Source organism: Podarcis bocagei (assembly GCF_964188305.1).
Source record: "Podarcis bocagei genome assembly, chromosome: 1".
Taxonomy (NCBI): Eukaryota; Metazoa; Chordata; class Lepidosauria; order Squamata; family Lacertidae; genus Podarcis; species Podarcis bocagei.
The window spans coordinates 137,820,771-137,847,823 of record NC_138125.1 but is presented as its reverse complement, the minus strand read 5'-3'; the positions used below and the strand labels follow the sequence as shown (position 1 = coordinate 137,847,823).

The 27,053-nt window shown below is 42.9% G+C and overlaps 1 protein-coding gene and 1 long non-coding RNA gene across 6 annotated transcripts in view; one reads left to right on the top strand and one right to left on the bottom strand.

Moving 5' to 3' along the window:
- The window catches only part of LOC308584531, a 60,080-nt gene that overhangs the window by 3,703 nt on the left and 29,324 nt on the right, over window positions 1-27,053 (top strand). The window lies entirely within an intron of this gene.
- TRAF3IP1 (TRAF3 interacting protein 1) lies at window positions 1,403-23,615 on the bottom strand. 5 transcript variants are annotated; one of them, XM_081189278.1, is made up of 17 exons: window positions 23,265-23,615; window positions 20,853-20,921; window positions 20,554-20,715; window positions 19,332-19,448; window positions 18,740-19,222; window positions 17,764-17,841; window positions 15,374-15,449; window positions 13,864-13,965; window positions 12,884-12,958; window positions 12,238-12,258; window positions 11,757-11,850; window positions 9,376-9,459; window positions 8,363-8,480; window positions 7,686-7,722; window positions 7,120-7,193; window positions 4,496-4,719; window positions 1,403-1,682 (listed from the first exon to the last, which is right to left on the bottom strand). In XM_081189278.1, exons 1-17 carry the CDS (start codon window positions 23,598-23,600, stop codon window positions 1,523-1,525), a joined length of 2,310 nt encoding a protein of 769 aa, XP_081045404.1. In that variant the 5' UTR covers window positions 23,601-23,615; the 3' UTR covers window positions 1,403-1,522. The 5 variants fall into 5 exon arrangements, with proteins under 5 accessions (XP_081045404.1, XP_081045408.1, XP_081045405.1 ...); XM_081189282.1 differs by lacking the exon at window positions 23,265-23,615 and adding an exon at window positions 22,881-22,949; XM_081189279.1 differs by lacking the exon at window positions 12,238-12,258.

Genomic DNA, 27,053 nt, shown 5'->3' with positions numbered 1-27,053 from the left:
GAGACCATGAGATTTCTCAAATCCAATCTACCGGGGGTGGAGGGGGTTGGGAATGGAAACTTGAATCACATTCACTTAAATAATGGTGTAGCTTCAAAAGATTCAGATTATATGTGGTCTGTGTTTATATGACACAGGGACATCAATAAGCAAGTCCACAAGCGCACACAGCATGGTGTGTCCTTACCCGCTTTTGCCAAGCATGACAAGTCTCAGGTGTCCTTCCAAGCTTGAAGTAAAGTGGGATGGGAAATTCATGCAGTTGTGCTGTTTCTAAGGCACTCTAAGCACTCTGCAAGTGCAATGCAACGTGAACAAGTCCCAACCCTTGAAGCTGGGAAATCATTACCATGAAGGAGCTGGGCTACACTTCAGAAAGACTCAAATGCTCCAGAAGATCTGCACAAACACACTATCCCTTTCCTGAACTAAGAAATCAGAAGGAGGGATAGGCTTATATGTATTGTGTTTGCTTCCAAGGTGCTTGGGATACCCCAGAAGCAGAGCACAGCAGCAGGGATTCTTTTGTCCCAAGTGTTGGGAGAAGAGCTGGGATTTGTTGCTTCAATATGCCTTGAAGGAGTTCCTAGCACCCTGGAAATGCAATGCAATAGTTAAGTTTCAGGCCTATTCCAGAGCTGCATTCTTTTTGACTTTGCAATGAGAGGCACTTAAGAACATCTCCACGATTCAATATGACATCAGGCAGTACTCCGTTAGGCAAGGCGAGAAGCCACAAATATGGCTGATTACCAAGACCATCCAAGATTTATGGGGTCTCCAAGTGCAAGTATTGCAGGTACTCTTCAAAAAAAAATTGGAACCCCCCCCCAAAAAAAACCCTCCATGCAAAAATGCATACACCCCCTGCTCAAATTCTCTCAGAATGATTTAAAGTAAAAACATACATGGCTGGCCATTTAGTTGGAGGAAAAGTACTTAACTACATAAATAAAGGCAAGTATAATTAACATGTTCAGATAAACTTATTTTGTTATCTTTCTTATTTGTATGACTTAAGGAAAGACAGATAAACCCAATTTTGCTTCTTGATCTGCATGAATTTTTAAATAATTCTTCTTAAAGGGTTTGCCAACAAAAGGTCATATTTCAAGCTACTCCAACAGTAAATTCAAGCTACACCCAAAATTTCATACAATATATTTATATATTGCTCAAAATGCCACACATATACCAGACATGAAGGGTACAAAACCTGATCAGAGTATATTGTTATTAAATAATCCAGGAAAGTGAGCTCTGCTGACAATAGAAAACCTATCACAATATAGGTTAAATATAGCGAATGTTTTGCATCGACTGTTTTTTAAAGCTTTTTACAAACATTGAATAAATGGCAAATTTCACCTACACAATATAAATCTTCCGAGGCCATACACCATCACGTGAATAAGTTTATTTGAAACTGTATTTGCTGCTGTATGCAACAGATTTCTTTCAACACAAAGATTTATTTCTTCTATTTAGAAGAAAATCCATTCCCGCTCGCGTGTTCCATTGTTCACCTCCTTGAGTTGATGTTATGAACCATCTTCTGAATTTTTTCATCATTCTTTAAAACATTGGCCATTTTAGCACAAATCTTATCTTGTTCGTCTTTGATCAACTGATCCAGCTCCGCAAGTTCTACTTTCAATGGTTCCACAACACTGTCTGTAATACTGTTGAGACAAAACACGGAACTTACAAAAAATTCTTGTGAAATCCATTATGGTTAGACAAACACATCTGAAGCAAAGAAAGCAAATGTAAGGGGAGAAACTAAAAGTACATACTAAAAACAAACAAACAAACAAACAAACAAACACTCTAATGTTTGCCTATACAGTGGTACCTCGGGTTACATACACTTCAGGTTACAGACTGCTAACCCAGAAATAGTGCTTCAGGTTAAGAATTTGCTTCAGGATGAGAACAGAAATTGTGCTCCGGCGGCGCGGCGGCAACAGGAGGCCCCATTAGCTAAAGTGGTGCTTCAGGTTAAGAACAGTTTCAGGTTAAGAACGGACCTCTGGAACGAATTAAGTACTTAACCCAAGGTACCACTGTAGTGGGTAGGGGAAGAGGAAGTCAAGCAGGAGGTTGGAATGAGCTCTGAGAGTTCTACACTCAAATCCCAGTTCAGAGGGGGGAAACCCTCAATTGCTTTTAGGCAAGCATCTTACTCTTGTTTACTATTCGGTAAAACAAGAACAGTTGGGATCTGCCTGACAAAGTAGATATGAGTAGGAATGATAGCTATCTTAAGCCTTATCTTACACCTCATCATAGGCAGATACTAATCATAAAGATAGTGTTTTTATATAACTTAGCAGGAGTGAGAAACAGCCGCATAACTTTCTTTGTACTATCCACTGTCATTAATACCAGTGGGAAGAGTCAGTGTTGCATTGCGAAAAGGGTGGGGGGGGAGTAGTACTGGGGGCTTTAATACTCTTGCTATGAATAGCATTTAGTTAAGTCACAATCTCTAATCAAAGGACTGTCCTGCAGATAAAACAAGATCACCCACATATGCTAACACCCTGAATTCCTTTGAAAGACTGGGTATTCCCATGGAATGCGGAGTCAAGGACCCCCATCTTGGAGATATTCAGATCACCTCAGAATCTAAGACTGCTTTAGATATCAAACAGTCCAAGGTGATAACTGTCTCTGAGGCTTTGGAACTGTTTTGTAGCCTCAGGAGGGCTTCCAAAGTTTGTTGGTCAGAGTTTTGTTAAGAATGCAATAAAGGGAACATGCTAGGCAGAGAGGAGGCGGGAGGCAGAGAAAGAGAAGTATAGTTTGGTGGCTGACAGAGCTACCTTTCCTCTGTTCTATTTGGGTAGTTCTCTAGCTACAAATGCTAGATTAGGAAGATTGGTAAGCATTTTCAGTCTTAGCCCCCCAAATGCTGACAGGTTTCTGCTCACCCACCTATGCCAAGGGCTAACTCACTGACTGCTTTATGGCCCACCTACTGGAATTTATTTATATATAAAGTTTCCAGTCCATCTTTCAGCAGTAACGTTCCATTTGGACAACTGCAATGTACTGTTCATAGGGTTGCCAACTACAACAGCTTAGAAACTCTAGCTAGTGGAGAATGTGGTGGTAAGATTGCTAACTGGGACAAGTGTTTTGAGTATATTACATCCTTTCCTTCTTCCAGTGACTTCCAATTTATTTCCATGACCAATTCAAAGTGCTGGCTTTACCTTCTAAACCTCCACACAACTTGGGTTCCCAGCATCTAATGGAACACCTTTTCTCATGTGAACCTACCCAAGCTCCAATAGGATCTATAGAGGCTCTCCTATGAATGTCATCTCATACTAATTGCAGATAGGTAGCCGTGTTGCGTCTGCCATAGTCAAAATAAAAAAATTCCTTCCAGTAGCACCTTAAAGACCAACTAAGTTAGTTCTTGGTATGAGCTTTCGTGTGCATGCACACTTCTTCAGATATCTGAAGAAGTGTGCATGCACACGAAAGCTCATACCAAGAACTAACTTAGTTGGTCTTTAAGGTGCTACTGGAAGGAATTTTTTTATCTCATACTAAAGCAGGGAAGGTGGCAAAGAGAGGGCCTTCTTGGTGGTGGCCCCTTCCCTGTATTTGGAAACCTCTCCTTAAAGAGATGTGCCTAACATCTGTTTTAATGTCTTTTCAGCACCAGGCAGTGGCCTTCTTATTTCCCAGGCCTGTTAACAATTTAATGCTATTTCAGCACCTCCAATTTTAGTTTCTAATCTGCTGGAAATAAGTTTTAGGGGTTTTCATTTTTATATGATTGTGCCAGAGCAGATAACTTGTCCTTTATTGTTGATTGAGTGCAATCACCCAATTCTGAATTGTTTGCATTTTGTATGTTCCAATGTTTATATTGTATGTTACTTAGAGGATCACTGTGTGAGATGACTTGGCAAATATATATAATCAAACAAATGTCCTCTTCGTGCACAGGACAGGTGGAAGGAACTTCCTCACAATTCCCAGTGGAGGTAGCAGCTAGGAAGCTCCTTGGCTCACAGCTTTCAGGGGAGGTTGGTTTGAGCAGAGGGCAGGCAGTGCTGCTGTACTCCTTAAACCTCCCTGCCCAACCTCCTTGGAGCTAGAGCTTGGCTGACTGCTCAGCTGGGTGCCAGTCAACACGTAAGTGGTGGGAAGCCTTGTGTTAGGCTGCTGAGTTGACCGCTTGCCTTTCGCTTAATACGGTGACATGACCCGAGAGGCAACAGCACCTGCGCATTTGCTTCTACTACCATGACAATAGACTTAGCTCACACCGTTTAAGTTTGTGGGATTGTTCCAACTCCACCCATTATATTTTACTGCAGTAGAAGCCTTCACTGCTGGGGTACACCTTTCTTGCCCCACCTTCTCCCTCAGCTTGGCCCTCCCAGACCTGATTAGCATCACAAAACTCTATGCATGTTGTTTTGGATTAACCAATTGCGCAGCAACCGTGCAATTTCTCAAATAGTCTCACCTTTGTTCTTTCTGTAGGGCATCTTCAAGTTGTTTATTTTCATTCTGCCACATCTGGAGTTCATTCTTCATGGCATCCACATCTTCCTGAATATAGTCCATGATTTTTCCAAGGGGGAGAGCGCTCCGACAAAGGGCCTGAATGGATCCACGGAACTTCTCTATTTCCTTTGCTACTAGATCTTTCTCTTTTCTCCTTGCTGCTTCTGACAAAAGTGGTTTTTCCTAATTGTTAAAAACACACACACACACAAATAGACAAATAGTGAAGGAATGGGATTGTTGTTTAAGGGGTGAATTAAATATATGGGATAGATTTGAAAACCAAAACATAAAAATAGAAAATAGGTGTGTTCTGAGGCACATCAATGAAACCAATACTAATTAATAATTAAAGATCACTCACCTTAGCCCAATTCTGCCATTGGAAAATAGTGCAATGGTCAAGAATGATCTCAAAGATAGCACACTTTCTGTTAAAGCAGAGAGATGCAAAAGGACACACAGCCAAAACTACATTATTTGCATTACTGTATGCCCATTAACATCCAAGGCCGATTTAAGATCCTGCTTTTGACTTGTTTGGCTTAGGATGTAATGTTCACTGCCTCTCTTACTATATGACTAAACACCTTACATGCGATCTCCACCAACTAAGTTCTCCAAGCAAAGAACTTCCTGCTCTGGACATGACAAAGCTGTAAGAGGGGTGCAACAGGTTGACCTTTCAAGCCCTAAACAGCCTCGGCCCAGTATACCTGAAGGAGCGTCTCCACTCCCATCATTCAGCCCAGACACTGAGGTCCAGCTCCGAGGGCCTTCTGGCGGTTCCCCCACTGTGAGAAGCAAAGCTACAGGGAAACAGGTAGAGGGCCTTCTCAGCAGTGGTGTCCGTCCTGTGGAATGCCCTCCCATCAGCTGTTAAGAAAATTAAAATCTATCTGACTTTTAGAAGATATCTGAAGGCAGCCCTGTACAGGGAAGCTTTTAAGGATTGAGGTTTTTTGTGTTTGAATACACAACCTAGTCAGATGGATGGCATATCATAATAATAATAATAATAATAATAATAATAATAATAATAATAGATTCTTATGCCATTCTTTCTTCAATGAGTTAAGGACAGCATAAACTACTCTCCTCTCATCCATCCATTTTATTCCCACAACATTCCTGTGAGGTACATCAGTCTGAGAAACAGACACCCAGTTAGCTTCACAGCAGAGAGGGATTTAAAAGCTCTGGTTTCCCCAGGTCAAAATCCTGGGGACAATCTATCCAAAATCTATCCACACCAGCACACAGGGAGATTCAGTGATGCAACAATGAAGTACAGTTGTACCTTGGTTGTCGAACGGAATCCATTCCAGAAGTCCGTTCAACTTCCAAAAACGTTTGACAACCAAGGTGCGGCTTCTGATTGGCTGAAGGAGCTCCCTGCACGCAATCGGAAGCTGCAGAAGCTGCGTCGGACCTTCGGCTTCCAAAGAACGTTAGCAAACCAGAACACTCACTTCCGGGTGTGCGGCATTTGGGAGCCAAAACGTTCAAGTCGCAAGGCGTTTGGGATCCAAGGTACGACTGTGCTTATGTGCACATTTCAACAAATAATAAAGATATAATGAATGTGGGTAAAAAGTAACAGATTGTGGGCCATAAGTACGATGCAGCCTGCAACAGAAGGTATATGTCTGCAGACAGGATGCGTATGGAGTGAAGAGGGAGCTGTGCTTTTGAGGCTAGTTCTCTTGGACCTGCCTGAGGAAAGGATTGTGTCCAATGATTGGTTCTCTCCCAGTATGACTTGCTGTGTTTGGGACCTGCCTTGTGGGTTAGGATGGATTCATTTGGGTCAATATGAAGGTTTGTAACTTGAGGCCACAGCATGTTCGGCAGCAGAGTTATGAATAACCAAAACTCAACCAAGAATATTGAAGTCACTTTGTCACCTGATGACAGCAATGGTTGTTTGGCTATCAAACAGTAGCAACCAACAGGAGCTGCTGATCAGGCTTCTCAACGCTGTACACTGCTGCCAGTTACCAGGAGGGAGGGACAAGGCTGTAGGGAACTTAGCAGTGGCACAGAAACAGAGCCAATCTGACACCCCTGCTGCTGTGCCAAGCTCTCTGCGGCCTCGTCTCTCCCCTTCTCTGCAACACAGCAGCAACATGCGATGCTGGGAAAAGAGACCAGCAGTGCAGCCCAGCCCACACTGCCATTAACCCAACACCGCTGATGGGGTTTCTTATGATCTTCTTATCGCAGGATCAAGTCTGTTGTCAGGAAGCACAGGATAACGGGCAGATTCTTCCAAGAGCATTGCAGATGCACACATGACTTGTGCTAGAGGTTTGCTGGAGTGATGAGGGAAGTAAAGTGCTCCTGGTTTTATTGAACCAGACAGCCTTTAACATACGTGCTTCATAAAACGTGACGGTGTCTGCTAGGTGTTTCTATTTTATAAGAGGTTACTAAAAATGTTCCTTCTTTGGAAATCTGTTGACATTAGTTTAACTTTGTAGGATACAGAGCAATGCAACGTTGAAAAAGAGGTTGGAATGAAAACACTGACGAATAAGCAACTAAGAACACTCAATTCTTTGAGGTTTATTGCATGATTACCTTCTCAGCAGATTTTGGCAACTGGGACAATTCATAATCTTTCTTTGTTTCCAATATTCTTTTGACAAGCCCACCTGTTGAAGATAAAAATTATAGTTCTTAACTGCAAAAGACCTCTCTAAAAAGGCCAAAAAAAAAAGTGCTTATAGTGGCTCAGTTTTGGTTCATACACCCAACTAGTTTCTTCTGTATAGAACATTGAAATGAAACATTCTTTCTGAAACTCCTATAATGTACTTACAGCCACTAAGGTATAATAAAAGTCAGCAAGAGAAGGCATCATATTTTTAATTGGATTACAATCATTGGATCTATCAAAGACCTGACAAGTGTCAAAATCATTGTACTTGTGCCAAATTTCATTAAGAACAAGGAACAAAAAGGATGGAAAGGGATTTTGAAGTTATCTCAAGTCAAAGCAAGTAGTTGACAAGAAAGCATGAATTGGACTGCATACGTATTGAATCTTGAAAGGAAGACCAAGGATATAGGAAGTGACAGGTTATGAGGGACTTAATCACAAACAAGCAAGTAAAGAAAAACCTTAAGAAAGTAAAAAGACTTGCCATGCTTCTCATCTTCTTCCAACTCTACTGTTGCCTCCTGAACAATAGAAATCAAAGGGAAGTTAATAAATTAAAACTAGACAAGTAAGGAGACAATAATACTTGAGAGCTGACTGTTCATTTTCTCTCTGTTCTAAGAATAGCGACTGCCTCCCCGCCACCTTGCCACTAAAAAACAACCACTGATCTGCCAACTTGAGAACTGCATTTTACAATTCTATCATCCGTCCCTGTAAAATAAAAAGGGAGCTCAATTGTACAACTTGGAGCATGGACCAATCAAGATGACATGTGGTTTGACTATCAATGGGATTTGCGCCAGATCCTCGTAATATAAAATACAGAGGGTGAGGGGTTCCACAGCAGTCATTCTAAGGTAATCAGTGGCACCTCATACTCTGGCAAAATTATTAAATGGAAGCAAGGGCTTTAGGCTTCTAGGCTGCCTGTAACTGTTAATTCACTGTTCCTCTCCTTAATTATACACTATGACAACACAAACTTCCTAATGGGGCTGGAGGGTGCTTCCAGCTTCGACTCACTTCCATTCATCGTGCTTCAATATCAAGCATAAAGCATACCACTGGAACTCTATTCAGAAAGAGACAAAAGGAAGCAGCAGACAACACAAAGTTAATGCTTGGTTCACATCTGTATGAGAAAATGTATTAACCGACCGTTGCCATTTCTGCCATTTCAGGCAGATGCAGTGCTGACTCCACAACAAACTGATCGTCATCTTCTTCCTCCTCTTTGTCTATAATGACATTTGTCACTATTTTGGCACTGCCATTTCTAAAAGAAAGGAAGAACAGGACTATACTTCAGGCATGGTGTTACAAGTGATCATTCAAGGCAGAAAATACTGTAGAATCCTTTCTTTAAAAGAAAAAGGTGTATTCTAAAGGTGTCTAAAGATAAAAAGGTTTTGGGAATTTTCAAGTTGGGTGAGGGGTGGAACTGAAATGTACACAACATTTACTTTTAGTTGGATCCACACTGAAAACTATGGGACCAGTAGGTAACGTTTAACTTAAGTCTCATTTATTCTAATGTGACTAAAGCGTAACTCAAAACTGGATCCAACCTGTACATACTTTAAGAACACAAGATGTATTATTTTTAACTTACCAGAACAGAAATTTGTACAGTTTAGCATTACAATTTTTAAAGTTCCACTGATTTATGAGCAGAGCAGTTGTGTGTGGTTGTAAAATAATCTGTGGCACAAGAACTGCAAAACCCAAAGCCCTGCTCATCTGATGCTAGTCAGGGCAGAAAGCTGGGGAAGGTGGGGGGGGGACACAGAGAAAAGTCTACATTATCTTATGGCCACTTCCCGAAAAATGTGGAAAAATATGAAAATGAAAACTATTGACAATATTGTAAACAAAATAAAGGTTTTCTTCTCTGAGCTTAGAAACACTTATGTTTCTCAACATTCTAATGCAGAAACAGGAGAGACTCAAGAGTATGCCATCATCATGGATGCTGTAGGACTGTAGTCTAATTTGCTGTAACTATCACATTTCTGCATTCATGAATATACCACATCAATAGGAAAAATTGTGTCGGGGACAATTTTCTAGTCTTCTAAAGGCCTAGAAAGTTTAACACACACTTGACTTCACATTTGATAATAAAACAAACTATAGAACAATACTTCAGCAGATATAAAATATTTCCTGACCTCTCTGGTGCTAAAACTTCTGCACTTTCTTGGCGTTTTATCCGGGGCGGAGCTGGCCTTGCACTGCTGGGTCGTGGAAGTCTTCTGTAAAGGGAGGTAAAGAGCATTTCCTTTCTTAACACAAATTAGTGTGTGAAACCACTTATTTTGAGCAATTTGCAAAAATCTTATCAAGCACTGGCGTGCCTTCATTAATAAAGAATATACAATGCAATTAAAGAATTGTTTAATTCTTAATTCATTGTATTCTAATCAGAACACAAGGAGATTCAAAGCCAGACCCCCCCTTCCCCCCAAAATCCAGCCAAAGTACAGTACAGTACCCTGATTTCAATGCCAAACAGTAAAACACATATTTCACTTCTACTGAAATCAACGGAATTGAAATATATTTCATTTTGATTGAACAATGCTGATTGGCTGTACAATGCTGTACATAGATGACTGAAGGGATATAACAAATTAACCCAAGGCCGATCTTTTCCTGCTGAATGCAACTTGCATAATTTAATAAGCTTAATATTAATAATGCAAATCAACATTTTCCCCAAGTAGTAGTGATGGCCATGAAATTGGACAGCTTCTAAAGAGGTTGAAACAGACTTAGGGAGGATAAAGCAATCAATGGAGAAATCAATGGCTACAAGGTCCAATGGGTATGTTCTAGGCCCACATGCAGAGAAGGAAGAGTAAGTCTCTGAAGGACAGTTGCCCTTGTGCCCTGATTTGGACACAGGCTCTCCTGTTCACTACAACAAAGGACGCCATGCCAGAAGGTACTGCTATATTGGGGAAGACGACCTTTTAAATTGGATTACATCTAAAGAGGTAAGAGCTCAAATGTTTCTAATCTGAAATTTATGTACAGTGGTGCCTCGCAAGACGAAAAGAATCCGTTCCGCGAGTCTCTTCATCTTGCGGTTTTTTCGTCTTGCGAAGCAAGCCCATTAGCGGCTTAGCGCTATTAGCGGCTTAGCGGATCAGCTGATAAGCGGTTTAGTGGCTTAGCGGATCAGCTGTTAAGCGGCTTAGCGGATCAGCTGTTAAGCGGCTTAGCGGCTTAGGAGCAGCTGATAAGCGGCTTAGCGGCTTGGGGAAAGGGGGGGGGAGGAAAAAAACCCCGCAGGAACTCGCAAGACATTGTTGTCTTGCGAAGCAAGCCCATAGGAAATTCGTTTTGCGAAGCACCTCCAAAACGGAAAACCCTTTCGTCTAGCGGGTTTTCCGTCTTGCGAGGCATTCGTCTTGCGGGGCACCACTGTATTACAGTTAATTTTACTCTTTGTTGTTTCTATTCAGGCATAATAATGCATATTAGAATAAGTGCCACAAACTTTAAAGATAAAACAGTAGAAAACAACACTTAGGAGTAAGTCGTATTTCAGCAACATTGTGGTCCTGTGCAGGCGTTACATTGATTCCTTGAAAACCGTTGTTTGTAAATTAGGAGTTTTGGAGACATACATTCCCACTCCAGAGCAAATTTCCATTGTTGTGTGCTATTGGTCCTATTGACACTTTATAAACATATACACATGACACTAACCACAGTTTACTCCTAAATTGGTTTTCTTGTAACTACAATCTAAAATTCGGAAGAATTCAAACCATGGGTTCAAATTGTGTAATCAAATTATGATTAACAACAACCAAGGTTAGCAACGCTAAAGGGCTCTTGGGATCCCTTCCAACTCTACAGTTCTATTATTCTCAGGCTAGCATTTGTGCACTTGCAATTCTAAACCATGTTTAGCGCCAACAAGGGCAGGGGGGAAATTATTCTGGGGGAAGGGGGGAAAGGAAGCCAGGAACTCTTAGCTACCTCTTAATTAGCAAACCACAGTTTACTGAGTAATACAGTCATACCTCGAGTTGAATGTGCTTCGGGTTCAGTGCATTCGAGTTGCGCTCCATGGCAACCCGGAAGTAACGGAGCGCGTTACTTCCGAGGTTTGCTGCTCGCGCATGTGCTCAAAATGACATCACGCACATGCACGGAAGCGGCGAAATGCGACCCGCTCGTGCGCAGACGCGCCTTGCGTTCCATTCGGGATGCAAACAGGGCTCCGGAACGGATCCCATTCGCATCCCGAGGTACCACTGTATTACAGTTTGATCAGAGCTTTTACAATTTCATAGGCTTTGATGAATTTCCTGATTATGGTCAATTTACTATCTAATGTGTCATCAAGCCATTGTCAGTTTAAATTCATGGGGTTACAATCCAAACCATAAGCAAGTTTACACACCACTGACTTAAATTAATGAATTAATAATGTTCAAATCTTTCTAACTGAAGTAAGTAGCATTTAAGTGCATAACTTAAACTGGATTGTACCCCAAATTTTTAGTCTTTAATAAAAGGGAAGATACAGACATACCTTTGGGTGACTTGAGGAGGAAGCTCATTAGTAATTTCACTATTTTCAGAAACAACAATTTTTTCAGGGGCAGCAGTGTTCAAAACATCTCCTTCTATGAAACAAAACAGTCTGTCATTTTGAAAACTGTATAAATACCAAATGCTGGTAATATATATAAATTTAATAAATAATAATAATTTCTTTTCTAATACTGAAATAAGCAGAACTTCCCCTCCCAGCACACACAGATGCCATGATTATGCTGCAGAGATAAATTCAGTATTGCATATGAAACAAAGGCCAATTGCCAATCTATTTCTCCTTTACTGCTTATGTGACATTTATTGTATTCCAATGTAAAAACAAATTAACATTAGATTAATAGCCATATACCAATATGAAAAAGCTGTCTCTTTCCAAGCTCTACTTCACCATAGTTAAAATTCTCTTAAATTTTTTTAAAAAATGATTATGTGTTAAAATTCAGCATAATTTTTACCTGCATCACTGGATGAGTCACCTGCAACATAAGTACATACTAATTATTCCTCATGCTTAGGAACAATTAAAAATTGGATTAGACACACCACTGTTTGTATGCAGGACAGCAACACAAAACACTCTTCTTGATTACTGGATTGTTGCCGTACATCTACTAGAAAGGTAGGCTCACATTCTGTGAGGTCAGGGTGTACGATTCAGGGAGTGAAGCAGGAAAATGCAAACACACATCAAACACAACATGTTTCCCTCAGTTTGTCCTGGGATGCCATATTTTCACCCTAGGGAAAAAACAGCAAAATTGCTCCAGGCAGCAAGCTATTAATTAGTAATAGCTGCTTTCGACCTTATCAGTCTCTATTTCTTCTTCAGAGAAAAAAACTATGTTGAAAAGAGTCTATTCTTTACAACAAATATGGCAGGGGAATAAAAAATTCCAAATCTATTGTGATAATTATGTCTGGTAAGCTAATACTTTAACTATCAGTCTCTTCAAGTTACACCCTGGAAGGCGTTGACATGGAAGAGAATTTTTTAAAAAGAGGCTAAAACAAAACATGAAGCTCTACGGTACAAAGAAGCAATGGCTCTGAAAAGATAACCTTCCAAAGAGAGCACGGAAAAGTGCCTACTGTTTTGCTTACCTCTCTGTTTTACTGCAATTTCTGGCTCAGCTTTTCCATGTAAAACAGTTGCCGGTTTTTCCTCTGCAAGTGTAGCTGCAATGATATTAGTTCCCATTAATATTCCTAGCATAAAAGTTTGTGGTAGGAAGCCATGAGACAATACAGGTTTTCACCCTCCATCCTCTAAAAACTCTCCTAAACATATTTGCCAAAAGTTCTGGAAACCCAAAAACTACAGTTCCAGTTTCTAGGCTGATAGTTCGGGACAGAATACCCTTCCCAATTCCCTCTCATCAGAGGCAGGAGAAGAAAATTTACTGGGATATTCAGGAAAGGAGCTGGCAAATTTTCCATTTAGCAATCATGTCTCTGCTACGGAAGGCAGTAGCATTTGGGGAGTCCCCAGTGATTTGCCACTTACAAGGTTAGAATCATAGAATCATAGAGTTGGAAGAGACCACAAGGGCCATCGAGTCCAACCCCCTGCCAAGCAGGAACCACCATCAGAGCACTCCTGACATATGGTTGTCAAGCCTCTGCTTAAAGACCTCCAAAGAAGGAGACTCCACCACACTCCTTGGCAGCAAATTCCACTGTCGAACAGCTCTTACTGTCAGGTTGGCGAACTCCTGCCCTAAACGTATTAGCAATTCTTGCCATTAAAGATTGGTAATAATACTTATCATGTCGCACTTTCCAACATTGCAGGGCACATCAGTATTATCATCCTATACTGAAGATAAGTGACTGAATCTGAATGAGACTCACCCAGTGAGATCTAAATAGACACATGGTTTGCAATAGGGACTTTTTGATTTGTAGCACAGTGTCTTAGTGACTAAAGTACATCAGCTCTCTTGGATTCAAAAGCACTTCATCAACACACTGTATGTTGATTTGATACGTGGTAAAACAAAAGCTGTAATTATAGCACTTATAAAAAACTGACATCTAGTTAGTGCTCAAAGACGAAGCAAGAGAGCTTTGCCTTTTCTTACCTGGCTCTTGTGCTGTAATAACTGGCTCAATTTTCTGTTTTAACATGTTAGCTGCTCTTTCAATTGCACCACTAGATACACTTTTACTAGTTTCCTTTCGCCCTGACATGAGAGAATTCACAGAGAAATGTGTACTATATGCTATTAGGATCATTTAGACATGTTTAGATTTGGCAGAGTTATGCAGACACTTCATCAAGATCTTCACCACAATGTTACCTAGCCGATTTATCAAATGGCTGTGCTACTACTTCTTCAAACTATCAAACCTGTACATTGACAGATATCTCCTGCTACAACATCAGCAGCTCGTACTATAACCTTAGAAACACTAAAATATGCAGAGACCTGATAAAGACACGGGGGAAAACCATAGTTTCCTGCTATGTGAATGAGTCGGCTCCCTACTCCCCTACCCTTCTCTTTCACATACCAGAAAAAAGATTGCAAATTTCCACTTCTTACTTTAAAGTACATGTCCCTGTGATGCATGTCCCTTCTGTTCATGTAGATTTCCCTTGCAATTAAGAACCTTGATCTTCCAGGGTCATAAATCACATGGCAAGCCTCCCATGTAGCAGTTCCTTGCTGTGGAGGTTACAGCTGAACTCAAGAACAGCTGTCAAGAGCAGCATAAGGACTGGGATGGGGCTAAGAGAAAGGCCTTGCATCTCCTTTGCACTCATGTTGTCCATGCAACATGAATAGTGTGGGCCATGGCTGCAAGTTCTGTGAAGTTTATTGTTGTTGTGGATCATTAACTCCTCGTAATTATTAGACTGTTATGTTTATGCAATTGTTCTAATTACGTTATATACATGTTAACTGAACAGTTTTGTGTTTTAAAATATGTGAGATCTCACACCCCTTTCTTATATGTTTAAGTACTTTACCTCACGGGGTCCTACTGACCCCAAATGACTTCTCTGTAACGTAAAGGTACTTTACTTTTATAGCTTCTTATTTTATAGTACTTTATAATTCCAGCTTTCTTAGGGTACACTTAGAATCATAGAGTTGGAAGAGACCACAAGGGCCATCGAGTCCAACCCCCTGCCAAGCAGGAAACTTGATCCCAAAACCAGACTGATACAGTTACAGTCGTACCTTGGAATTCGAACAGCTTAGTTGCCAAATGTTTTGGTTCCCAAACGATAAAAAAACGGAAGTGATTGTTCTAGTTTTCAAACGTTCTTTTGGAAGCTGAACTTCCTGCAGCCAATCGGAAGCCATGCCTTGGAAGTTGAACATTTTGGAAGTCAAACAGACTTCCGGAACAGATTCTGTTCAACTTCCAAGGCACATCTGTATTCATGTTACAAAGAATTGTAGTTAGTTAAAAACTAAAAGCAGAAGCTTCCAGCTCCTCTGGCACACAAAAGAGAAGCCCTTGTTCATGTAGTGAGAAACGGTGGCTTCCTTTGTGCCCTACGTGGACCGTAGATTATGAAGTGCCACAAATTCAGGAATTCTCAGGAAAGAATGAAACAAAAAGACTTGTTTTGGCTACCTTCACCAACAGGTTTGGCTCGTTGTCTTGGTCCCTTTGTTGAATGTTGCCTTGATAATCTTGCTGCGTTTTCACTCTTGAAAAGATATACAAAGCACGCAATTTAAAAAGGCACAACTCACAATTTTTCAGTCTACTGAAGTTTTCCACACTTTCAGAGTAAGCAAGATTCACCCCTAGTGCTGAAGGAGCCTGGTGCCTTTATCTTTTGTGGCAATCCATTTTGCTACAATTTTTGGGAGGAAGCAGGGTTGGGGTGTGTGGATTCCATAAATTCCCCAACCCCATTAATTTGAGCACTGGTGTAAACACTGTGGTCAGAACAGCTGCTCCTCCCTATTGGTAAGGAAGGAGGTGATGATAAAAGAGATGGCATATTTTATATTTATACACACACACACTTTTCTTAAAGAAGAAGAAGATAAATAAATAGGAGAAGCTCCCAGAAGGAGTGATATAATATAGAGTTTGGGTGTAATCCTTGACGCCTCCCTTTCCATGGAGGCGCAAGTCACAGCAACAGCCAAGGCGACATTTTTCCACCTTCGCCGCATCAAGCAGTTGGTCCCTTACCTTTCCCGCCCCGACCTGGCCACAGTGATCCATGCGACAGTCATCTCCAGGCTTGACTACTGTAACTCGCTCTACGCGGGGCTGCCCTTGAAGCTGTCCCAGAAACTCCAGCGGGTACAGAATGCTGCAGCGAGGCTCCTCACAGCGTCTCTGCCATGGGAGCATATTCATCCAGTGCTTTTCAAGCTGCACTGGCTCCCGGTGGAGTACAGGGTCAGATTTAAGGTGCTGCTTTTGACCTTTAAAGCCCTTCACGGCCTAGGACCCTCGTACCTACGGGACCGCCTCGCCTGGTATGCCCCACGGAGAGCCTCAAGGTCCATAAATAACAACACCCTAGTGGTCCCAGGCCCTAAGGAAGTTAGATTGGCTTCAACCAGAGCCAGGGCCTTTTCAGCACTGGCCCCAACTTGGTGGAACGCTCTGTCTCATGAGACCAGGGCCCTGCAGGATCTGATCTCTTTCCGCAGGGCCTGTAAGACAGAGTTGTTCCGCCTGGCCTTTGGATTGGAGCCAATTTGATTCCCTCCGCCCCCTTTTTCTTTTTTCTTTTCCTTCTCCTGCAATGAGGCTCCATTTTAATATTTTAATGTTCCATTATTTTAATGTTGTATTTTATTTTTGTTTTTAAGTTGTAATCACTCATCTTGTTTTTATTATTGCTTGTAAGCCGCTCTGAGCCCGGCCTTGGCTGGGGAGGGCGGGGTATAAATAAAAAATTATTATTATTATTATTATATAGCGGGAAAGGAGCACAAGGCATCTGTATTTGTAACAGTTCTGTTTTGGCAGATACCGCTTGTTATTTGGCACTGAAATTTCCTCTCTTACGTAACTATTAAAACTTTTGTCTTTACCTCTGGTCACCTCAGTAAAAGTGTAAGTATGGGAATTTCTCTAGAACCCATTTCCTACCCATCTCTTCAACTATGCACCAAACAATGAACTGGAGTTGAATCCCGTGTGACATTTCATCTGCACTACAAATTTCATTCAAGCCCAGAAGCCCATAAACTTGAGGAGAAGATGCATCACACAATTTTGGAATATGAAAAAACATTGAGAGCATTTTTCAGAAGTAAAATGCTAACATTTAACAAAAAAATGCAACAGGCACCAGATTTACTTAACCAATAACGCAATTCTAAAAAGGTTACGTTGTGATTTCTTTGTAATATGTTTTTCTCTGACCACAGCATGAATCATTAAAATCAGGAAGACTATTAGAAATAGGAATAGTTAAATAAGCAAGCTCCCTTTTCCCTTGAGTGGACATCTCACCCCCATCAAGGGTTTCTGACTGTAAAGCATCTTCCTTTGGATTCATTCACATGCCAAACCATCAACTGTGTCACCCAGCAGTAGCCACTGCATCAGGCTGCGGCAGAGGAGAGAAGGCAAGCAGGACCCCTTCGTTTACTCTTCACTCTCTCTCTCACTGAACAGGTCCCATCTCAGCTGAACGTTCTAAGAACTCTGTAAATAAGAACTGGTGCCTGAGTTTGGTTTTCCCCCTTCTTCTCCCTTTGGTACTGTGCCATTTAGTTGCAGGTCTAAGAGCAGGGGATGGTCTTTTTTTACTGATCAGTAGTTTGCTCTGGGAGCCTTTTTGACAGAGGAGTGGGGTATAAATGCTGTATACAGATAAATCACCCAGAAGGTTTGTTCATGCAATGTCAAACCAAATATGTTAATAAAATAAGTAAGTTTTTAAATGGCTTTGATATTTTGAAATCACAAGCTGATTTTCACTTGTACTGAGTACAGAATTGAAACATTTAAACTGCTTTGCAAAATGTGTATACTTGATTACTTACTTCTTTCTCTGGTTCAGCTTTATCTTTTACAGATCGTTCCAACAGTTTTTTAGTTACATTCTCCTCTGATCCTGTAGGCTACAGAAAAATATTTATACTGAACTTTTGCAATGGTTAGTAGGAGCTGGTTTGCAAATTATGCTAAGCCAAATGAGAACATGAGGATTCTTAGGAGACTGGGTGTGCTACTCTCCTCCCTTGGTCCTCCTGCTGCTGCGAGCTTTAGAGGTGGGGAACCTTTCTTCACTCTGAAGGCCACATTCTCCCATGAGCAACCTTTGGGGCTACATGTCACTGGTGGGTGGGGCCAGGTGCAAAAGTGGGTGGAGCTTCTAATATGGGTTCAGGACTGTTTCACACATTACTTCACTGGACATAGGTATTAGGCTATTATTGTAAAAAGCATTTGGGAACACGGATTTCATTCCTCAGACACAGTTAACACACTATTCCCATATACATTTTACACACTTTTTCCACAATCAGGGTGGGCACCCTATTAACCAAGAGACTATATACTGTAATACTCCCTTAATCAGTTCAGCAACTGAAGCATGCCCCTAGATTTTCCTGCGGTTTATTTCTGAAAATCCATCTCTAGCTTTGCTAATATGAAGGCAACCACGTTTTTCCTGAGCTCTGTCTTACAAGGCAGCCACACGTTCTGATTAGTGCTACAGACAAACTTATATAAATAGCTTTTGCCACAGCTTATTTTTCTCTCAGTAGCCTTTTGGTTTAACTAGCCACCGTCAAACCAGGTTACATTTGTATTCATTTGCTCTTCCCAGTGCAGGATTTTGATACCCACCCTACCCCCAAGGTATTCATAACAAGCAGGCCTGATTCCACACAGAAGTCTCATGTGCAAAACCGAAAAAAACACACAAAGAGATTGTTCAACAGATCTGCTAATTATAGTTCTCATCAACGGCTACTTTATGCCTTTTTTAAATAATAATAAAAAACCGTTTACCTTTTTATCTGCCTTGTCCTTTCCTTGTTCACGTGACTGCTCTGTCTCTTTCACTCGTTCCCTTCGTTTATCTTTTTCTCGATCTTTTCCCCTTTCTCTGATCTTCTCATGCTCCTTGTCCTTGGCCCTCTCTTTGTCTTTTTCTCTTAATCTGTCTTTTTCTCTTCCACCCTCGTGTTGTTTCCTTTCTCTGTCCCTTTCTTTATCGTGCTCCTCTTTTTCTTCTTCCCCATCTCCTTTTTCTTTGTCTCTGATTTTCTCTGACTCTCTTCCCTGTTTGCTTGACCTATTCTTATTTCTCTCTCTTTCATGTTTCTCACCTTCTTTAAAATTGTCTTTATCAAGATTTTTGTGCCGGTTCTCATAATCCTTATGTTTGTCACTTTCTCTTTCTTTTCGCCTGCTCCCTTCCTCTTTTATCTCTTCTTTGGGTTTTTGGTCTTGAATTGAGTTTCGGTCTTTTATTTCTGAGTCACCTCTTCCCTATATAATAAAATGTAAAATTATTAAATTGTAACACAGTCTTCTCTCTAGTTGCTCAGGCAACAAGAATTATTTATACTCCCCTTAACCCAAAAGTTGTTCACAGCACCTCTTTATGGGATCTTTGATCTTCTGTTCTGTTTTGGGTTTTAGAAGATGATATCCCTCCTTTCATATCAGCTTTCTCCCCTGCAAGGACTCTTTGAACAGCTTCATCACTGGATAGCTACAAAGAGATAACCTGTTAAACTGAGCATAATCTTGGCAATAGTCCTTTCTATCCTATACACAATGCTGATTTCTTTCTGTCTTAAAAGAAAAATATGTATACAATCTTAGTTATCATTCCTTTCAATTTTGAACAATTCCTTTTAGGGAAACAACCCTAATTATGCTTATTAAGGAGCATGTTCCACTGAATTCAGTGCAGTTAGGTGGACATCCAGCTTCTACGTTTTGCCAGTGGAGAGGCTCTTAAACCAGAGTCTAAACCCGTACCCATTTACCTGGAAGTAAACCCCATTAAGCACTAGAGCTGGGCGACACGTGGCTTTCAACATTGTGAGATATCAGCAGCTAAATGTCTCTCAGCTGCTTCTTTCTCCCCACTTTAGAGGAAGAAGTAGCCAGAATACATTGCCCAGCCCTACTAAGCTCCAACATCGCACTGGCTCACACGAGCTGGAGGGGCATCAGAGCTTCATTGAACTGCTCAACTTGGGGGGGGGAGCCTCCTGCCCACCAGCTAAGCTAGCCCCTGATACCCTGGCCGGCAGCTGGGCTGCGGAGGGAGGGACAGAGTGGGCGAGCATCAGGCCTGACTGAAGTGTGCAATACTGGCTGCCAACAGGGCAAGCAGGGATTCGCAATAGATTGCCTGATGGGAAATTCTGAAATTGCTCTCGCGATTTTCACTTTAAACCAGTTTCAGGCAATGTATCAATACCTATTAAGCACAAGAGACTTCCTTTTGAGTAGAAGTGCATGCCATTGTACTGTAAGTTAACTATACAGTGAATTCTTAATGAGTGCCTGATCTTCAGTTACAGGAGACTCGTTATGAGACCTGTTACTAGCCAACTCTTGTATACAAATGCCTGGTTGCTATGTATCTACAGTACTGCAAAGGGCACTGGGAGGAAAGCACTTCAAGAGTTGGTGGTGGTGGTGAGAGAGGCATGTCACTTTTCCACGGCAACTGTCCCCAAGGTGCCTTTCCCTTGTGACTCCCCAACCTCGCTTTCCCCCCAGCTCAAGTTCAGTATGGTGCTTGCAGGGAAACTTTGTGTAAGATTTAAGTCCAGGGATAAAGCTCCATGTAGAGATCCTACCTTATTAAGACAGCATTTGGCAATTGCCTGGAGTAGTTCATTGGTTCTTTCAGGTTCATGCCCAGCAACAATACGTGCAGGCTTCACTGCCAAGGGTTCCCCCGTCACCATGATGACAACGTCAATTGCTTTCTGAAGGAAGCCGATTTTTGCATCTTTATCCTGGTAGGGCAACACAGTTACATAAAATTATCCAGATTTCAGCATAAACTGTGATCTTCCTGGCATATAATCAGATTAGTGTGCATGTGTATTATACTCTCATTTTAAAAGTTGAAACAATTAAAGGCTTTGCATACCTTAACATTATCAGATTTCATCTCTGCTTCTGTGTACAGTCCTTTCATGAAACCAGTTGATCTAATTACCTTTATAAAAGAAAAGAATGTGTTTTGATTCTGGATCTGGCAGGCAGTTTGATTTATGATGTCTGATTTTCTATAGGGGTTCTAATGTTTACAGATTTTATGACTTTTCAATGACACTTCACATATATTAGAATTCTATCAGGAGTGGGGGGTTGTGCCAAAGCATAAATTGTTAGAGCACAGATAATGGTAGAGATGATCATGACAGTCCATGACAGCCTCTGGAGAAATTCTGCTCTATGGTATTCTTACATTTAGTTTATAACAAAACAACTCTTCGGTTACAACTGTTATCTGTACAGAGATTAAGCATTCTTTTAGCAACTAATATTATAAGTACATGGATACGTATCTGTGCAGGTGGGATGGGTAGGTGAAAGGAACTTGGATTCTTGTGAGTCTCTGGATCGGCTTGAATTTTCAGTTCAGATAATATTATGATTGATAACTTCCAAAACAATGAGTAACTTTTCAGTGCTAATTAGTTTTGAAGACAGTTCTCTTCATTACCATTTCAAATGCAACTTGCAGTTAAGGCACTGACAGAGTAAATTGGATGAGTAAAAAGCATGAGTAAACCAGTTTTTAATAAGCTACAAGACCAGGAAGGTATTGCTCAAATGTCAGGGCAGAAGCCACCAGTACATCATGGGAATCTTATGGGTCAGTTGCTATGTTATCGTTGGCTGGTAATATGTAAGAGCTCCAAAATTCTCTGTGTGATACGTCATATGACTCTAACTATGGCAACAAAGGGCAGGTGCAGCTTCTACCTGCATGGTGTTTCTAGAGATGCCATTTTTGAAGCCTTCCTCAATAGAGAATTATAGAACAGTCTCAAATAAGTTGTCAGCATTTACAGGCTTAGGAAACTATTTGAGAACCACCACCAAGGGTAGGGAGATCTAACACAGAAAAATTAAGTCTGAATTTGGTAACTAACAAAGGCCAGGCAGTAATAAAAATAAAATGTGAAAGTATATAAAAGCCAACAGAAAAATAAGACTAATTAACCAGCAAACTGGACTCTTTCTCTTTCAGTAAATGCTTAAAACTACTTAGATGTCTTTCTGAAGATCTTCAGTATGGGAACAAGCCAAAGTGAAGAATTTAACATCTAATTTATTTTGCGGAGAAAATTATGATACAATGAATCTGCTAGTTTTTTCAGTGTTAAAAGACTACAGTGGTACCTTGGGTTACGAACTTAATTTGTTCTGGAGGTCCATTCTTAACCCGAAACCGTTCTTAACCTGAGGCACACTTTTGCTAATGGGGCCTCCCGCTGTTGGCGTGCCACCGCCACGCGATTTCCGTTCCCATCCTGGGGCAAAGTTCTCAACCCAAGGTACTACTTCCAGGTTAGCGGAGTTTGTAACCCGAAGCGTTTGTAACCCGAGGTACCACTGTACCTGCAATGAAGGGGTAGCAGGGTGGGTGCCATTCTTTCACCACCTTCAATGCCCCTAGGGTCTCTCCCCTATTTCCCTCCATAGTGGCCTAGGCAACTTTAACTGCAAGCTGACCTACAAAAAATCATAGGTAAAGCTTTTTCATGGCATGTGGAAATCAAAAGAACAGCATTCCACCTACTATGCTAGCCTGCTAGACCTGGGATAACCCTGGCTGCTACTATCAGATTTTTATTTTTATTTAAAAAGCCTAACACCTGAAAGGATGGCTTCATATGCCTGCGTATATGGGAGGGCTTTTCATCCGGGTGATGGTTAATTTTTTTAAAAAGATCAAAGGCTATACAATTTTGAGGTTTTATAATACTGTGCCTCTTTTTATTGGCTTGGAACCTGTGGTCTGCTAAAAGGGGTAGCTGCACAGAAACTAGACAGGGAGTGGGCGACCTTGCAGAATTCTACAACTGGGAAGGGTGATGGGGGCCGGGGGCGCGTGGCTGGGGGATGGTGAACTGATGGGCTTCTGAGGGACTTGGGAGCAGTTCACCTACGAAGCTGCTTTACCCGGCACGTGCCCACTGGGACCCCTCCCCTGCTGCAGGCGCCGCATGGATACCCGCCCGGCAGAGCCTGCCTCTGGAACTCCCTGCCTCATGAGACAGCCTTGGCTGCGCTCTTTCCGCCCCGTGCCAAGAACATTATCGCCTAGACAAGGGATGCCCAGGACCGCCCAGGCGAATTCTTCTTATCTGTTAACCTTCGAGAATTCCTCTTTTGTAAACCGCTTGGAGGTGGCGCGGGGGGAGGGGAAGCGCCATCCCTTCCCTACCCGCTCGTTGCCTGGCAACCGGGGAGCGCGAGCCGCGCGGCGCGTCCTTTCGGCGGGTCCCACGTCCCGTTCCGCGCCCCCCCCCTCGAAGCCCGGGCTGACCTCCCCGATCACGTCGTGCAGGTATCGGAAGGGGGGCTTGCTGAGAAGGCGCTCCGTGAGGGGCGGCTTCCGGATCACGCGCCCCAGCAGCTCCTGCGTGCGGCGGACCATGGAGCCCTGCATGGCCCCCGCAGCCCCGGCCCGGCCCGGCGCCCAGCGAGGAGGCCCCGGCACGCCGCTCCCGGCCCACCCGCGCTCGCTCGCTGGCTCCTTCCGCGGGGCGCGCGCCCTCCGGCCTCTCCTCGCCGTTGCTACCCGACTCCGCGGCCCTAGCAACAGAAGGCCGCTCCGGGGCGGGGCCTCCTTGCCCCGCCCCTCCGCATCCGGCGCCCGCATTGGGCGACGCGGGAAGGTGACGTCGGGAGGCCCCGGGAGCCTGGCCGGAAGGCGGAGGAATCTTTTTGCCGCCGGACCGCTTCCCCCGGAGGCGCTGAGCCGCTGACTTTGAGTTCCTGTCAAGGAAAAGGGCGGCAGATAAAAATATAAAACAAAACATGGAATGTATTTTTTGCTAGTGTCGTTTTTATTGTAATTATTTATGTATGTTATTACTATTTATTATATACAGCTCTTCCTCTGGAGGCCTCGGGGCGGTTCACAGCCTGTAAAGTCTACCCATATTCAATTCTTATTCTTTTAAAAATTGTTTTCTTCTTGTGTTTTGAGCTTGTTTTTCTCTGTAAGCTCCCTCGAGCTCGTCAGGGAAGCCCGCTTGCCCCCTCACTGCGCAGGCGCCGCTGTCACCTGGCCCCGCTCCCCGGAGGGCGATCTCCCTTCCTCCAAGATGGGCTGCTGGCTGGTACTTGGCCTGGCCGTGGACGTTGTCCTTGCCGGCCAGGAGTTTTTCTGCTTGGCAAACTGGCTCTGGCTGAGAGTGTATGTCAATGGCGACTCCAGTAGGCCGCTTCCCCTTTTCTTGTTCCCACTGGAGCCTTCTTTGGCTTGCCACACCTGCGGGCTCTCTTCCGGCCAACGCTGCCAATGACCGATCTTAAAAACTTGGGGTCGGTGAGATTCGGCAATCGCGGCACCTTGCGCCTGCTGGACCTCCTGAGCGGAGCGGGTTGTGTCTTGCTCCTCGTGAAGTAGGGCAAAATGTGAGGAGTGTTGCAAGCCGGCGCAGAGGCAGAAGGTCTGGCCGAGGTGGTAGAGCATGGCTTCTCTGTCTGGGGCTTCTTCCTAATCCAGTAGAACACCATTATCATACGCCTCTTAGATGGGTTGGACATGCTGAAGATGATGCTGGAGGCCCAAAGACCAGGGTGACTTCAAAGTGGAGGATGCAGCAGGCAGTTCCCTATCAATGGTGCCAAATCCAAGCAAATGTTAGCTCCAGTCCTGTTCAATCGATCCAGCAATTCTGAATGTTAAATAAGGGATTAATTCCTCAGGCCGTACGAAAAAACTTCCTGTGGCTTTTTAATAGCAGGGAGCTCCCAACTACTGCCACTGTTGACAGCCTGTTGCCCCTTATATCTGCTTGAATGGGTTATGTCACAATGGTTCCTTCATCAGGTGTTTGTGAGCACAAAAATGCTGTTGGGAGTTTCAGCAATGAAGGCTCAGGCATAATACACTGTTTGAAAGTCTGAACATTTCCTCTTTTTTTATTTAACAAAATTTATATACCACTTTTATAATTTATATACAAATTATTCGGAGAGTAAGTTAAAAATATACTATAGTTGATTCACTTCTAGGCTAGTTTACATACTTTATTCCTACTTACACTTCTATCCCACCTTTCCTCCACAGAGCATACACACTTCAGCCTCCACCTTCTCCATTTTATCCGGACAGCAATATTGTGAGCTAGGGCCATAGCTCAGTGGTAGAACAACTGCATGCAGAAGGCATCAGGTTCAGTCCCCAGCATCTCCTGGTGGGACTGGGAGAGATCCTGCCTGAAATCTTGGAGGGCTGCTGCCAATCAGCGCAAACCAAGTATCTTCAGCCTTTGAAGACCCAGGCCTACTTTGAATCATACATGCATTTGGGGACCCATTTCTTAATCTTTTCCCAGCTCTCTGGTTGCAACCCACCTTGGATCGGGCTGCAGCATGTTAGTGGGTGCCAACCCACCAGCTGAAGACCAGTGGTGTATGAACTGAATGGACCGGTTTCATGTGTTACTCTGTGTTGGGCTGAGAGAAAGAGAGGAACTGGCCCAAGGTCACCCAGTGGACTTCATGGCTGAGTTGGGATTTGAACCCTGCTTTGGCAGGTCCTAGTCTAACACATCCAAAATATCTGGAGCATTGGGAAATTTCCCAAGAGTGTCTTCCTACATACATCCCTTCCTCATCCCCTTTAAAAATGAAATAAAATTCTTTGGCATACTGAGTTTTCAGAATGAAATTTAAAATGTGGTACGCCAGCCTAGTTAACTTGGGGGGGGGGTCCTGGTCATTGTGACAAGTGGTGTCTGTTAAGTTGTGGGTGAATATATCAGACGACACAGCAATTCAAACAGCTCTTGTTTATTCACAGGCCAGGACAGAGTTCAGTCAGCCTGCTTATATAGAGCTCCAGTACAACGTAACTGTAACAACTTTCTAAAACTATCCAATCACTGAAGGTTGTAAATCTCAGTTTGATTTCATCCCCAAAAGTGCACTCTTCCAGTTTCCCAAGACAGATGGATTCCAACCAAAGGAAGGAATCCCAATTCCAAACAGAACCCACCATGGCTATTACCGTATTTTCCCCCTCTATAAGATTCACTTTTTCCCTCCTAAAAAGTAAGGGGAAATGTGTGTGCATCTTATGGAGCAAATGCAGGCTGCGCAGCTATCCCAGAAGCACACCTCCACTAGCCAAAAGATGGAAAATGAGTGAGATCCCTAGTAAGGAAGACTGGCAACTTAAGATGATAGTGGAGGTGTGCAGCGAAAGAATAACATAGAATAAGAGGGCAAGAAGAATCTTTATTCAAAGAGGAGTGGAAAAATTTTACTGAATATTTAGAAAGCAATTGTGTACAATTGAAAACGCTGGTAGTGTTTAAATAAATTCAACAGTATGGTAAATATTTGAAGGATTGTAATTATTTATGTATGTTATTACTATTTATTATATACAGCTCTTCTTCTGGAGGCCTCGGGGGGGGTTCGCAGCCTATAAAGTCTATCCATATTCAATTCTTATTCTTTTAAAAATTGTTTTCTTCTTGTGTTTTGAGCTTGTTTTTCTCTGTAAGCTCCCTCGAGCTCGTCAGGGAAGCCCGCTTGCCCCCTCACTGCGCGGGCGCCGCTGTCACCTGGCCCCGCTCCCCGGAGGGCGATCTCTCTTCCTCCAAGGTGGGCTTCTGGCTGGTTCTTGGCCTGGCCGTGGACGTTGTCCTTGCCGGCCAGGAGTTTTTCTGCTTGGCAAACTGGCTCTGGCTGACAGTGTATGTCAATAGCGACTCCAGTAGGCCGCTTCTCCTTTTCTTGTTCCCGCTGGAGCCTTCTTTCGCTTGCCACACCTGCGGGCTCTCTTCCGGCCAACGCTGCCAATGACCGATCTTAAAAACTTGGGGTCGGTGAGATTCGGCAATCGCGGCACCTTGCGCCTGCTGGACCTCCTGAGCGGAGCGGGTTGTGTCTTGCTCCTCGTGAAGTAGGGCGAAATGTGAGGAGTGTTGCAAGCCGGTGCAGAGGCAGAAGGTCTGACTGAGGTGGTAGAGCATGGCTTCTCTGTCTGGGGCTTCTTCCTAATCCAGTAGAACACCATTATCATACGCCTCTTAGATGGGTTGGACATGCTGAAGATGATGCTGGAGGCCCAAAGACCAGGGTGACTTCAAAG